Raw genomic sequence first — 14720 nt, 5'->3', positions numbered from 1 at the left:
AAAATTATATTTCAATATTAGTGGTAAAGAAATTTTGAATCAGTTAAGTCACAAGTTTACTTATAAAAATGGGGGAAAGTTATTAGAATGTTGTCATTAAGTAAAGACAAAAACAAGATTTATAAAAGCCAGAAAAGAGAAAGAAAAAAAACCACAGAAGGCTCAAGAATGGGGAGTTCTATTTTTCTTTTCCTTGGTAAACAGATGATTTGACAGCTTATCTGGATGGTTATCTGACAAAGCTGACTGACTAATGAAGGAAATGTTTTTGGCTATATGTGGACGCTGAAACAATTCTTGAAAGGTTAACTGCGAAGTGAATGTGGCGACTCCTTTATATGGAATACCTGCCAGTGCCCTCCCTTTGGCACCTTGGAGATAGTTAAACCTAATGGAACTACTTTCCTCATCAGCATTTCTCCATTTCATCCCTCCACCCTTCTTTGGCTCATAATTATTCTTAAAAGAGCAGATTTGATCATGAACACTTTGTTCTCTCTTTGACATGGTATTAACAGCTGGAGGTCAGCTGAAGGTAATGGTGGTGAGGCACATATAAGTAAGTAATCAGCTATCATATAGTGAAGGAAAGTCAAAAATCTGAGGACAGCAAATTGTGTGAACCCAGCAAACTACAGCATTCCCCAAGTAAAGTGGTATTTCTGTTGTCAGACAACCTATCAGGAAATTAGAGCAAAGAGGAAGGAAAAAGAAAGAAAGTATGCATACAACCAAAGATTAAATAATGTATCAAATCAATGTAATATTAGTCAAAGGATTAAAGTTAACTGTAGATCTTGAAATTGTCATTTAGGCTGACATACAATGGAGCATGAGAATGTTGGAATCACATTGATTTTTACGGAATCGTATATTAGATGATACGAAAACATTTACCAAAAATTATAAGTAGAATAATTGAGTTCTCTGGTTTCTAGAATTATAAGTATTAATTCCCCCTTTAAAGATATTTCCTAGTGTATTTAATATATTTGAACATATAAATTTAAATTTTCAGGTGTTTAAATACTTACTGGATATAATGTTTGCTTGTTTGACAAGTGCGTCCAGTATAGGAAATTTTTAAAGTGCAGCTTAATTTAGATTTTCAAGCCAAAAATAAACCCAAAATTTATATACTAGACTATTATGCTATGATTATTTTATACATTTTGTGATAATCTGAAAAAATATACATTTTAGACCAAAATTTTTAAACCAATCTAATTTTTCTGAGTAACTTCGATTTAAAAAAATCCACATAATATAAGCTTTTAAAATGCCATTATATATGAAAATATATAAATTATTTAAATTGTTGAAAGGCATTAAGATAAACAAACTGTCAAAGAATAATATAGAGATGGTATTTGCATGCTAATTCCCATTTAATAGGAGGGAGAACAGGCATTAGATTGTTTTCATCAAATTAAAAGCATAACCAAAATTTATAAAGAAAAGAGAGGAAGGGAGGAGGAGAAAACATCTGGGACCAGCGACATTTCTCTCTCTGAATAAGCTGCTTGGGCAGGAAGTCCTCAAGAGATTGTTCTGGCCAGTCATCCCTGGATCCATATGCAATAGAAGGTCTCTGTAACGTCCACAATGTCCCTCTGCTGTACCCCCCACCTTAGTTAAGTCAGGAGGGCACCACTCCCTTTATTAGAGTATAAATAGACGTATAGAAAGAGTATTGTGCTGGCAGGTAAAAGAAGAAAAGTTGGAAAAGAAATTGGAATATAATCGTGTCCTACCTCTGGGGAAGGCAAATTCTCAGGATTTACTAAAATTAGAAGCATATGAACACGAAGTATAGCAATTGCACTACCAGCTCTCTACACTGTGGAAATGCCTGCCCAAGCGGTCACAGGTATGTGGACAATAATGACGGTTGCATAAAACCATCAAACCAGCTTAATTTCAAGAGTTAAATACATAACACACAAACCATGGAAGAAAAGCCTTCATTGAAAATAATGCACAGGATAATTATGATGGTGATTTCACTGATAACATTATTGATAGAGCAATTAGTAACTGTTGGTCTATTATGGTTGGAAAACTCGAGACACATAAAATTTTGCTTGTCTAAATCGATAAAGGGTAGAATAAAGATTTTACCTCACTAGAAGGAGGATTCGTAAGTCTTTTTCAGGAGCTCCTGAGTTACACAGGTATAGGGTCAAACACACTATCAGAAGATGTTTTGTGAGAATAGCTCTGAAAAGAAGGGGTGACCCTGACTGGCAGCAGAAGTAAGATGGATAAGACACAGAACGGGAGATGGTAAATTTTATGTGAGCAAACGTACAGGTAATAATCATAATGGAATGCCTTGAACAGATTTTAAAACCTAACCCTATCGTCCCTGGGTGGGCTCGAACCACCAACCTTTCGGTTAACAGCCGAACGCGCTAACCGATTGCGCTACAGAGACTGCGACGGAAGGCTCCTCTGGACTCTCCGTGGAGGAGGTACATACTAACTCCCAGGCTGTCTCGCAGGAAAATGGTGCAAGTTCCAAAGCCTCGGAAAATCGAAAAGATGAGAACGACGGATCGTTTATCCCGTTTGAAACTGGTGCCTTAGGTGATCCCGAAAGTAAAAGGGCAGCAGAATGGCCTCACTCCGCCTTGCCCCTTACCCGCCTCAGATGCCAGCGCCCTTGGACCCACCCTCGGCCGGGACCCTGGGGACCCGGACCGCAAGGAGTGGAGGGGAAGCAGAACACCCGCTGGGCTCCCGTGGTGGCTCTGCCCGTTTCCTCGCCTACACCCCGTGAATGAGAGTTTGGCCACCCCTCCAAGAGGCCTCCGGGGCCGCTGTGGTGCTTGGGCTTCCTGTGTCCATCACGCGAGCTCCACGAGGGCAGAGGTCGCACTGGTGGTCGCCCTGGTGGTCGCCCTTGTGTCTGTGTGGCCGGAACAGGGTCTGCCACTCACCAGGGTGCTCTTAGGACTTGTTGGATTGATACCTTGTCGAGCTGATAACGTTCCCCACCCCCCAATTTTCTGCTAACAGTAGATAACTGAAGTTTAATGCACATAGAATGCATGGCCTGATGAACTTTGATAAAAGTAACCAGTATAGAAATCAAGTTAGAGAAAATTTTCATCAGTTAAAAATTTTAGTGCTCCTTTCCCATCAGTCCTCACCCTACCCCCATTCAGGCAATCACCATTCTGATTTCTATCTTCACAGATTAATTTTGCCTGCTCTTGACATTCTCACAACTGAATATACTTTTTTGTCTGGCTTTTTTTTTTAACTTAAGATAATGGTTTTGAGATGGATCCATTTTGTTGTGTGTATCAGTAGGTCATTTTGGAATTAACCAATGAGTGTTATTACAATGTGTGAATACACTACAGTGATGGACAATTGGGCTGTTTCCAGGTGTGGATACTGTGAATAAGGTGGCTATAAATATTCTTGTATAAGCCTTTTTATGGGCTTGTGGGTTCATTTCTTTTGAGTATAAATCTAGTAGTGGAATTGCTAGATCGTGGAGTACTTACATTTTAACTTTATTACAAACTGTTAGTTTTCCAGAATAGTTGCCTTATTTTACTCACTACCAGCAACAAGGGGCACAATTGCTGCACATTCCTGTCAGTAGGTGTTGTTCTCTGTCTCTTAAATTTTAAGTGTGTAGTGGTATAGCAGGTAAATTTGTGATCCCCTGATGAGTAATGATGTTGAGAGTACTTTCTGATGCCTTTTGGCAAAAGAAATCTTTTGTGAAGAGACTTGGTTCAAGTGTTTTTTCCACCTTTAATAGGCTTGACTTTTATTTGAATTTTTACATAATTTTTATTAGAGTAAGTCTACAGAAAAGTTAGAAGATAGTACAGAGAATTTTCATACACTCCACACCCAGTTTCCCCTACAGTTAACATCTTACATTACAATGATACATTTGTCATAATGAATGAATGAATACATTATTATTAACTAAAGTCCATATTTTATTCTGATTTACTTAGTTTTTACTTAGTGCCCTGATTCTGTTTCAGGATTCCACCCAGGATACCTCGTTCATTTAGTTGTTATGTCTCTTAACACTCCTTTTAACTGTCATAGTTTCTCAGAATTTCCTTGGCCCTGATGACCTTGAAAAGTCTCAGGAGTACTGGTCAGCTATTTTTTTAGAATGTTCCTCAATTTGAATTTGGCTGATGTTTTTCTTATGACTAGACCAGGATTCTGGGTTTGGGGAAGTAAGTGCCATTCTCGTGACTTTGTCTCGTGGGAATGTACTATCGACATGACATCACACTTGTGATGTTTATCTTGATCTTCTGGCTGAGGTAGTGTTTGTTAGGTTTCTCCCAAATAAAGTTATTATTTTTACCCCACTTCCATGCTGCCTCTTTGGAAAGAAATCACTGTGAGTAGCCCACACTTAAGGAGGGTAGAGTACATAAGTTACTTGGGATACTTCTGCATGGGACATTTTTCTATTTTCTTATTTATGTATTTATATCAGAATGGACTAGTGAATACTTATTTTACACTGTGGGGTTAAAATACAACACTATTTTATTTATGTTGTTGCCCAAACTGTTCCATTTTCAGCCACTGTGAGCTTTTTCAGTTGTCTTCTGTCCCTTTAGTATACCCTCATCATTGTGGGGTTTTTCTTTCTTTTTTTTTTTTGTTTTTCAATGTGTTTATTTTTTCTTCAGCACTTCCCTGCTTCTTGGTACTGCTAGATGCTCCTGGCTCAGCTTGTGCATTTCCTGCCCCAGTCTTGGAATCAGCCACTAGTCCAAAGAGCCTGTTCCTTTTATTGATGACTGGACTTTCTCTTATTGATGTCTAAATACTTTTTATATTCGGAATTTGAGTCATTTTTTAGATAAATGTATTGCAACTAACTTCTCCCAAGCTGGCTTGCCTTTCCACTTTCTTATGACAGTTTTTTTTTAAATGAACATAAGGGTTCTTTTAAAAATTTTTATGAAATCAAATTTATGTATATACTTTTTCTTTTATCATTAAGGCATTTTTGTTCTCTGAGAAATCTCTCCTAGCCCAGGATTGTGACTATAGTATCCTATATTTAATTCTGGGAGCTCTAGATATTGAATTTTCACTTTTAAATTTATGATTCATCTTAAATTCATCTCCTGAACACATCAGGCTTGAAAATACTAAACACTAGAGAATCATGGTGCACTCACAAACAATATGACATCACAGAAACCTGCTTTATATATTTTTTTCTGCTTTATATTTTTTATGTAAATATATTCACAGTATTTTCTTGCTATGCTCTAGTGCTTTCCTCCCTTCACCTTCCTAATTCTCTCCTCCAAGCCCCTGGGTGGGAGAAGTGGTAGAAGCATTAGTGTGTAGAAGCCAATGATTTTCCTCCCTACCTGTCATCCCAAAATGAGGAAGCTTCAACTCTGCTAATGTCAGCACCCCTCACATCTGCTAAACTGGTGATTAGAAACTAGAATGTGACTACTAACCATAAGCATATCTAAACACCTAAACACCAATGGTTCCATAACCTTATTTACCACCAGCAACAGCAGTGGGAAGGTTGCCTCTCTGCACTTCCCCCAGCTCTCTTGAGTGCATCTAATTTCTAACCAGAACTCAACCAGGACTGGAGAAACCTAATTTTTAATTTTTCAGCCTCTTCAACTAGAAGGAGATTGGAATGGATTTTGAGTGAGCCAATCCACACTTCCATTATTTTAAATCCCCACAGCAGCACTGCATGTTTTTAAGAGGCAGTCTATTCTTAAATATGCAGAGAGAAGATGAGATAAAAGAACATATGCTGAAGTCCTTAACACGTCAGTGACATGGATTCCAAAAACACTATAGGGAAACAATTTGTCCAAGCAGACCAGTCTAATTAACAAAGACAGGAAGATTAAACACAAAACAAAACAAACTAAAACAAAACAAAACAAAACAAAGAACAACCACAACCACAACACATGAAACTATAAAATGGTGTGGTAGAAATAAGCCTATGACAGGAATTCCCGACACAACACTAATAACTGGTCATTGTAATAGATTCACTCTTCTCAGACTGGATATAAAAGTCAATTCTAGATATAGCAGTTTATTAGACAGAAGCGGTTTAAGTACAGTACACATCTCTAGCAGACTAATTTTAAATTAAAAAAAGAAAGAATGAATGAAAACATGAATATCAGAAGAAGATAAAAAGCAAAAGAAAGCTTTAAATTTGGTAGAGGAGTTACATCCTAGCATCTGCTCTCCATTTTCTCCCCTGAACAGGCCTCTCTGAGTGGCGGGAGCACAGGGTATGAGGAAAAGCAGGAATCGTGGAGTGAAATTTTCATTGATTCGCTTTTGTATAGGTCTCTGTAAGGCATAAGAGTTTAATAGCAAGATTCAATTCTTGGCTTTTTTAACAGGGACTCAAAATAGGCATAGGAAGAGAGAGACTCAGTTGTCACCCAGATGTTCTGCAGTAACTCAGACACAGCCCCAGTAGTCCAGACTCTCGAATGGTCCCTGGATCCTGAACGCCTAGTTGGGAGAAAGAACCCATGTTGGTCTCAAGGTTGGGAAGGGCGGGTGCGGGCGGCACCAAGCAAGGGGAGGTCAAAGAGAACGTGTCCGCAAGTGAAGGGATGAATTTTTCATCAGTCTACGCCAGATAGGGACCAGAGGCAGAAGCTCCATGAATTTCTGATATTTTTTCTGCAGAGATCTACTATCCACTTGTAAAGAGCCTGCTTCAGAACTAGGTCTCTTCTAAGCCGAAATTTGGATTCGAATGTCAAAAGTTTATAGCGTTGCCTGACATAAATCGCTGATGCAAGACTTTGCTCTGGGATATATTGTTTGTTGACTGTGCCTTCAGCAGTTAAAAAGAACACTGGGGGCAAAAAAATCTATTTTAGAATTATTTTTCAAAGAACTTGCTAGAAAAAAATCACCCAGTTGCATTGGTGGTTCAGTGGTAGAATTCTCGCCTCCCACGTGGGAAACCCGGGTTCGATTCCCGGCCAATGCATGATATTAAGAGCACGTGCAGCCCCGCATAGGAGCTCCTCTTCTCTTTTACTAAGGGGGAGGTTTTTCCTCCTCATCCTTCTTGAATCCCATTGGCTGGTCTAATTAAATTGACACAAGATTAACAAGAGGAAAAAATTCTTTTAATTTGTACACATGCTGATGAGCTCATAGAAATAGGACGTCCTAAGAGACGGAAGCCGACTGTTTACGCACCATTTTTAGACAAAGAGGTAATTATTTGTGAAGATTAACAAAACAAATAGGTTTGTTCTTGGGGTAACAGACTAATGAGGTAACAAAATTTGTTTATACAGCTTTCTTAGCTTTGAGTTTCCCAACTCTGTTGATACCATCACATGGGAGATTTATTTTCTGCTTTTAGGGGAAAGAAGAGGGTAATCAGTGTAGGTTTTATTATTTTTTGTTATCATTTTCCCCCTCCTCTGGCTGTTTCTCAAGTAACTTTATTTCAAAATAATCGATACATGTGCCATTGAGGCACATTTTGGGGTTGCCTGCTCCCTGGGTCCCAACATTTTGAACTATTTATTGCTCAGGCAAGTCAGGTCATTTTTGTTCCTCCAGGATTAGCCAAGACATTAAGGGAAGAAAATGGGGACTAATCCCCCCAGGTTATTTCTGGAGCAGAACACATTAAGAGTTTGTGTCCACAGGGACTTTGCAGAGACTATGTCTGAAATGTCAAGTGTGTCTGATGGGTCTGTGAGGTTTTGCATATTTGGGTTTAAACTAGTGTTACTTTTATTCTTTCTCCTGGCAGATCCTTAGGATCCAAAGAGTCATCTGATTCTTGATTCTCCTGCTGGATCTTGCGCAAACCACTGGGTCACATCTCACTGTGGAGTGGGGATCAAGAACTGAAATTCTGAAAAGGAGAGGAGCCTCAGGACCCAGCAGACACCCAGTGGAGGGGAGGAGTTAAGGGTCCCTAAAAGGGGGATACCTGGGGAGGAATCACTGGGAAAGGAGGGGAACCGTGTAGTGGGGCCTCAGGCCTTCCTGTGGACATAGGCCTCAGGCCTTGGTCTCTGGTGATCCTAGTAAAACTAAGGATGAGCTCCCAAATGGAGAGCAGCATGTACAAGAAAATGCACTGATCCTTCAACAACCGGGAATTAGGGCCGCTGACCCACACACAGTGGAAAACCTAGCGTAACTGTATAGTTGGCCCTCCTTATTGTTTTAGCCAAGATTCCGTCTGAATCTGTGGCATTTAGTACTGTAGTATTTAGTATTCAAAAAAATCCAGATGTAGATAGATCTGCACAGTTCAAACCTGTGTTACTGAAGGGTCAACTGTAAGTTTCATCACCCCTGTTTGTTTTGCACTCCACCAGGGAAATCTTCTGTTTAGGGAATCATTTTTATGCTCACACAAACAGCACTTGTGGAGTAGGAGGCCATGAAGATTATTAGCTCTGGTGGTTTGGAAAGGGAAGCTCAGGAAAAAGAAATCCCAGGGATCATCTGGTTTGTCCACACCTGTTTTCATGAGCTATTTTCCTCAGCAAAGTTTTTGTGGGTTCCAGATGTCAAGTTGCAGCTGTCACATTGGCAGATTGAGTAAATGTCACTGATAATTTCTTTCTTGAGAGGATAAGAAATGATTAACCCAAGCACAAGGAATATAGTCAGTATTTTATAATAATGTTAAATGGAGTATTATCTACAAAAACACTGAATCACTATGTGTTACACCTGAAACTAATAAATATTGTAAATCAACTGCACTTTAATAAATACATTAAAGTCAAGCAAGCACACAAGAAAGACAAACATGACTGACCCAGAGCCACTGGAATGAGATGCAAGAGCGGAACTTGGAATGATTTTCTCCATTTTGTCCTCTGTCTGCTACCTCTGAACATCAACCTTTCACATATGACAGATCATATTATCCTTCAGTCTCTATGAAGGGTCATAATTTTTAATTCCTGTAATCTTTGTGCGCTTCTTGCTTCTATAATTCTTCCAGGGTTGACTTTTAGGAGTTGGTCAGCAGACTAGTTCGACATCCTGGATCATTTGTCTGACTTTGGTATTAGGGTAAATCTTGCCTCATAGAATGAGTTAAGAAGTGTCCTTTAAGCGTCTATTCTCTGGAAGATGTTGTAGAGAATTGGTATCGTTTCTTCCTTAGATAGTTGGTAGAATTCACCAGTGAAACCATCTAAGTCTAGTGCTTTGTTTCAGAAGGTTACTAATTGTTTATTTAATAGATACAGGCCTATTTGGATAATTAATTTCTCCTTGTGTGGGTTTGGTAAATTGTATCTTTCAAGAATTTGGTTCATTTCGTTTAAGTTATCAAATCTGTGAACAGAGGGTTGTTTATAATATTCCTTTAATATCATTTAATGTCCATGGGATCAGTACTGAGTGTTTTTGATTCCTGAGAATAGGACTTTGTATCTTCTCTCTTTATTTCTTGCTTAGCCTGGCTAGAGGTTTACCAATTTTATTGATCATTTCAAAGAACCAGTTTTGGTTTCAATGAATTTTTTTCTCCATTAATTTTATTTCCAACTTTGTTGATTTCTTCTCTAATTTTAATTCTTTCTCTCCTTATGCTTACTTTGGACTTAATCTGTCCCTCTTTTTCAAGTTTCCTAAAGTGGAAGCTTAGGTTATTGATTTTAGATCTTTCTTCTTTACTAACATAGGCAGTCAATGCTATGAGTTTCCCTCTAAGCACTGCTTTTTCTTTCGAACTGACCTTGTCTGGCATCCCCGGTTATCTGCAGCTTCGGGGTCTGTGCAGCTCCCTGTGCGCCGTTCCCGAGGTGGCCACGAGAGGGCGACGTGGTCCTCCCTGAGACCCATCGCCTTTTTCTTGGTTGACTTAGTATAAAGGAAGGATTTCAGCCGAATTACATTTCCCTATACTTTGCCGGTCAAAGGTGACTGGTGCTGGAACAGAGGTACCCTACCTTTCGTCCCCGCCCCCACCCCCAGGTCGTCCAGGGTCATCCTAAAGCCTGCCTCCTGGGCATCCAAGCCGCGCAAACGTCGGGGAGTCGGTTGTGGACGCTCAGCCGCCCCACGTGGGAGCCACCTCCCTCAGTCTCCCAAAGACCCGCGGTGAGTCCTGACCAGAGAGGAAGGCATCCGTGCTTCTCGCGTTTGTGGGAAGTATTCCCACACTTGCCTCCCAGACTGTGCAAACCTATGACGATGTTCGGGGGCATTCGTTACCTGCAAAGGAAGGAGGAGCGGAGAGGAGCGTTAGAGACAGAAGGAGCGAGAGAGGAGATGCGGGAGGACCGGACGGATCGGGAGAGGAAGGGGCTGGGGAAAGGATGACGAGAAAGCGAGGAAGGCAGGGAGATGGGAGCGAGGTGGAGCAACAGAAAGGAAGGAGGATAGAGTGGGAGAGGAGGGAGAGAGAAAAGGCAGTAGAGGAGCAGAAGGAGGAGGGAGAGTTATATTCCCAGGCTAGTTCTGTTCACCAGCCCCCAACACTACAGCTCCCACCACCACCACATCCCCACCTCCTGCCCTGGGCTCTCAGACCCAACACACTTTCGTCCCTCAAGCACTGCCTCTCCACCCATCGCAGTTCTAACCTCATTTGAATCGCTCCCTGCCCGTTGTCAGAGCCCGGTTCTCTGGGTTTCCTGGCCATTCTATCATCTCTCACCATGCTTTCAACAGATTCCTTTTCTTCCTATATCAGCCAGACTCCATTTCTGGTTCCTGCAGTCACAAACCTTGACTGATGTTAAAGTTCTCCAGGAGGAGCACATTGCGTTGTTTGTTGCCGCTCAACTTCTTGATTTTCCAGAAGGAAGTTTCATCTCCTCCTCATCCCTGAGCTGTGAACTTCCTCTTCATCGTAAGAGTCACCCTTTTGTCTCCCTCCTTCAGTAACCCAATCCATTTCCTGGGAACAAAATATGTCTCCCAGCAACAATGGGCATCTTTCTGACTGATTTTTAGCCAGTAGCTTTTTTTCTTTTAATGCTAATTTTCTGCTCTATGTATTGAGTAAATGAAGAAACAGCTTTGGGATAAAATGAAGAACTAAAGGGGAAATGAAATAAACAGATTTTTATTTTGAGGCATAATATGGATTTATACCTAGCATGTATGTAAATATTGAGTATGGTAGTATTCTGTGTACATAAATGTTGTACACACTGTAAGACAGCTAGGATAAACATACCCTGTGATTCACAATGAGTGGTCTTGGGTATCTGGATACATGCAAGCTTTTTAAAAACCGTGCAATTTCTAGGTCATGATATATTAAGAAACTGGAACAGAACTGACTTGTTCAAGCTCTGACGAAACAGTCTGTGACTGCCTAAGTGTCAGAGCACTGCCTTGTAGCCTCCTCAGTATATGGTTGATTTTGAGTCACTGCAGGTGATTATGGGCCATTTGTCTGAGTGTTTTGCGTAAATATTAAACATGGTTGATTACTTTGTATTGTAAATCTAACAAATATACATTTATTGTAAGTAAAATTTACCCCAAAATTAGACGTGTGTGAAGAAGAACAGGAGAGTTCCCTGCCTCCCAATCCCACTCTGCTGTTGACATACTTTATGTAGTACATGTAGGAGGTGGTGGCAGCTGTGGAGTGTAACCAGTGCTAAGTGGCCAGGGGACCCAGGAAAATGCCAAGTCCTGCCTTGATCATCTGCCCTCTCTGGGCAACAAGAAAAGTGTGAAGGCAAAGAAAAGGGAAATCACACTTAAGATTTGCAGAAATCTTACCTCAGGGTGGGAAACTGTCAGATTGAGGTAGAATATGTGGTTTATGACGGTGACTTATGGGGTTCTTCCCTGGCCTGAAACCCAAAGTGGATTTTACCTCATTTCTGGAAGTGCCAGTGAAATGAGAGAAGTCAATGAAAAGAGGAGCCGAGAGAAAGCAAGACGGTGACCGCCCACGCCGGTCAACCATATTCAGGTCGTCGAATCAGTAGAAGAAATGCCTTGGAGTATCCGTGGGAAGTCTGGGTGCTAAGTAAGTACTTACTCATCCTTGGTGACACGTGGGCGGCATGTAGCGGGAGGTTCCATGGTGTAATGGTGAGCACTCTGGACTCTGAATCCAGCGATCCGAGTTCAAGTCTCGGTGGGACCTTTCAGTTTAACTTGGCGACTTTTTATCCCTCAAATGGGGCATGCTTTCCCGCTCCCGCGTCCCACTCCGTCCTCCTCTGGGGACTGGAAAGCCCAGGTTCTGGGAAGGAAGCTCGTGGACCCGAGTCCCTCCGGCTCCAGCTATCTCCCAACGCTCTGCAGTCTCCTTAGGAGGATGGGTCCCGGAAAGCGGTTCCTCCCGGTGGCGCGGTCCACATGGACATGGTGGGCAGGTGGGGGGACCCAGCCCGGGATGACCCCACTGGACCCGGGCGGCTCGGCCCGGCTCCGGACATCAGAGGCCCCGCCCCGGCCGCCAAGGGCGCAGAGACAGAGCCAGTGCCACCCTCTCGTCGGGTCACCCTGGATCTCGGGGGTAAAGGGCAAAGGCTGCGCCCCCTGAACCCTGCACAGCGAGGGGCTTCACGCCGCACGTTTTGTAACCGCGCGATCGTCCCTGTGAGTAAATGGCCGTGTGAGGGGCAGTGATGTCACTGATCAGCCAGGAGAAAGCCTGTGTCTCAAGTTTTCGGCTCGATGGTTGCAGACCTGAATTGGAAGTCCTGTGTTTTATTCAGATGTCCTATTTTATTCCGAATTTTAATTGATCCTGTTCCAGGTTGTCTGATTTCATTCAAAATTTCTCCCTCCTAAGTCTCCACTGGACACGAAAGCCGCTGTCAGGCTAAGGAAATCTGGTCCTTTCGTCCCAAATTCAGCCAGAAAGAGGAGCCTGGGCCGCGGATGCCAGCGTCTCCGGGGGCGAAGGTGAGACGAGCCCGAGCTGCTCCGAGTCCCGATCCGCGGGCTTCCCTTCGTCCTGCCCCGACTCTGCTCCACCGAGAGGACGCCCAGGACGGGACCGGATGGAAAGACGTTCATTCTTTTCTCGGTAGAAAAATACGGATGCGGATTGTGATGGACTTGAATAGTTAATTAAAATGTTCTCTTCCAGGTGCTAAAGAGCATCTCTCTGATTTTTATATTTTGGAAGTTTCAGTGGTTATAAAGGACTGATGACACGGCTGTCTTTAGGGGGGCTCACTTTGGAGGACGTGAAAAGAAAGGTGTGAGGCCGGCGAAAAAATCCGAGGAACGGAAAGAGCAGAAGAAAACAGATAATGACAAAGAAAGGAGAAAGGGACTGGAAGGGAGCGGAGCTGGGCGAGCACTGCAGCGGGGCAGTCGCTGGGTTTGGGCGACCACAGCTCCTCACTCTGGGGTGCTCCCATCCTTTACTGATGCCCCTGAGAGTGCGGTTCCGCCCCAAATCGAGAAGCTGCTCTCCTGGCATTTGTTCTTGCGAAGTTTCCTTTGCCGGTTCGGTTTGGAGGGGTCAGGTGAATCGTGTTCGTTTGCAAGTGAGTGGAACCCTTGGCGGCTGCCTTGGAGATGACTGGCGGGTAGGGAAACAGACAAACTCCAGTTTTTCCTTTGCAGGCAGGTCTGCAGGACCTGGGGTGGGAAATTAGAAAATCAAAGAGTTTAACAATTTTTACTTAGAGATAAGGAGATAAATAGCCAAACAGTTGGTTACATGAGTTGAAAGTAGTTATCCCTGAAACAAAGAAATGTGGGATGGGATCAGGGCCTACTGTCTTCCATAATAAGTTTGTAAACATATGTCATTTTGATTTGTAACTATATATGTTATTTTAAAAATTCATTGCTTGTATTTTGAATTTAAATTTTTATGTAGTCATTTGTGTCATTCTTTTAAAATTCTGGGTCTTGTGTCATGTGTAGAAATGTTTTCTACTGTAAAACCATGAATTTTTTATTGGGACATTCCTGAAGCCAGGAACTGGACTATTATTCCCCTTTTGATGAGCTGATTAGATGAGCTAATAAACTACCAGATCCTCCCAGCCCAGGATATTACTGCTGGTCAGAGAGGATTACTTCACTTTCTCTAGGAGGGTCCACAGCCACTGAAAAGTAACAGTAACTTAAATAGAATCCATTTTCATCACACCCAGTCTTTATGCAGTGTTGCACCCAAAAATACAAGAGCTATGTAAGATGTTAGGTCCCCAGGCCTGGTCTACAAGGTTGACATGGGTTTACTCATTAATCCTTTCAACAGGCCTGTATCATATCATCGTCCTCAGAGTACATCCGGGAAACTGAGACATGAAAAAATTAAGTAACTTGCCCAGTCATTCAGTTAGTGAGTGAGATTTGAAAGCAGGAATTTCAACTAAAGCCAGCCTGGTTCCACAAGATATGCTCCTAATCAAAGAGAAACACAAATGGTTAAAAAAAAAAAAAAAAAAAAAACTTGACAAGAAATTTAAATCTGTGTAGTTTTTTTTTTTTTTGAAAAAACACCGAGGAGTCATGTAACAGGCATAAAACTGTCCTAAATATCCTGACCCACCTGCCTCCCAAACATTCTTTTTAATTAAACAGCTGCTCCCCCAAATCTCCAACTTAAACAGAATTGCTGCCAGAATCAGGTTTTCCCTCCCCTTTATATTTTCCTCTCACCTACCCCATACCTCTTCCATGTCTATTCTGTTCTTTCACTTCCAGGTCATTCACTTTTTAAATTTAAAAATGTGAAAACTATATAAAGAAAAAAATAG

At 41.8% G+C, this 14720-nt stretch overlaps 1 protein-coding gene and 3 non-coding genes across 4 annotated transcripts in view; 3 read left to right on the top strand and 1 right to left on the bottom strand.

Moving 5' to 3' along the window:
* Positions 1 to 2782, top strand: part of LOC135319037 (neuroblastoma breakpoint family member 6-like protein) — a 31283-nt gene extending 28501 nt beyond the window's left edge. Inside the window, exon 6 of the mRNA XM_064478139.1 lies at positions 2654 to 2782. Coding sequence (XP_064334209.1) covers positions 2654 to 2782 — 129 coding nt within the window. The remainder of the gene's footprint in view (positions 1 to 2653) is intronic.
* Positions 2364 to 2437, bottom strand: TRNAN-GUU (transfer RNA asparagine (anticodon GUU)). Its single transcript has one exon. It is a non-coding gene; the product is annotated as a tRNA-Asn (tRNA).
* A 4162-nt stretch (positions 2783 to 6944) lies between the features above and the next one.
* TRNAG-CCC (transfer RNA glycine (anticodon CCC)) lies at positions 6945 to 7015 on the top strand. Its single transcript has one exon. It is a non-coding gene; the product is annotated as a tRNA-Gly (tRNA).
* A 5046-nt stretch (positions 7016 to 12061) lies between these two features.
* On the top strand, positions 12062 to 12133 carry TRNAQ-CUG (transfer RNA glutamine (anticodon CUG)). Its single transcript has one exon. It is a non-coding gene; the product is annotated as a tRNA-Gln (tRNA).
* The last annotated feature ends 2587 nt before the right edge of the window (positions 12134 to 14720 follow it).

The sequence above is a fragment of the Camelus dromedarius genome, chromosome 23 (genome assembly GCF_036321535.1).
Source record: "Camelus dromedarius isolate mCamDro1 chromosome 23, mCamDro1.pat, whole genome shotgun sequence".
Classification (NCBI taxonomy): domain Eukaryota; kingdom Metazoa; phylum Chordata; class Mammalia; order Artiodactyla; family Camelidae; genus Camelus; species Camelus dromedarius.
This window is presented reverse-complemented; position numbering and strand designations above follow the sequence as displayed.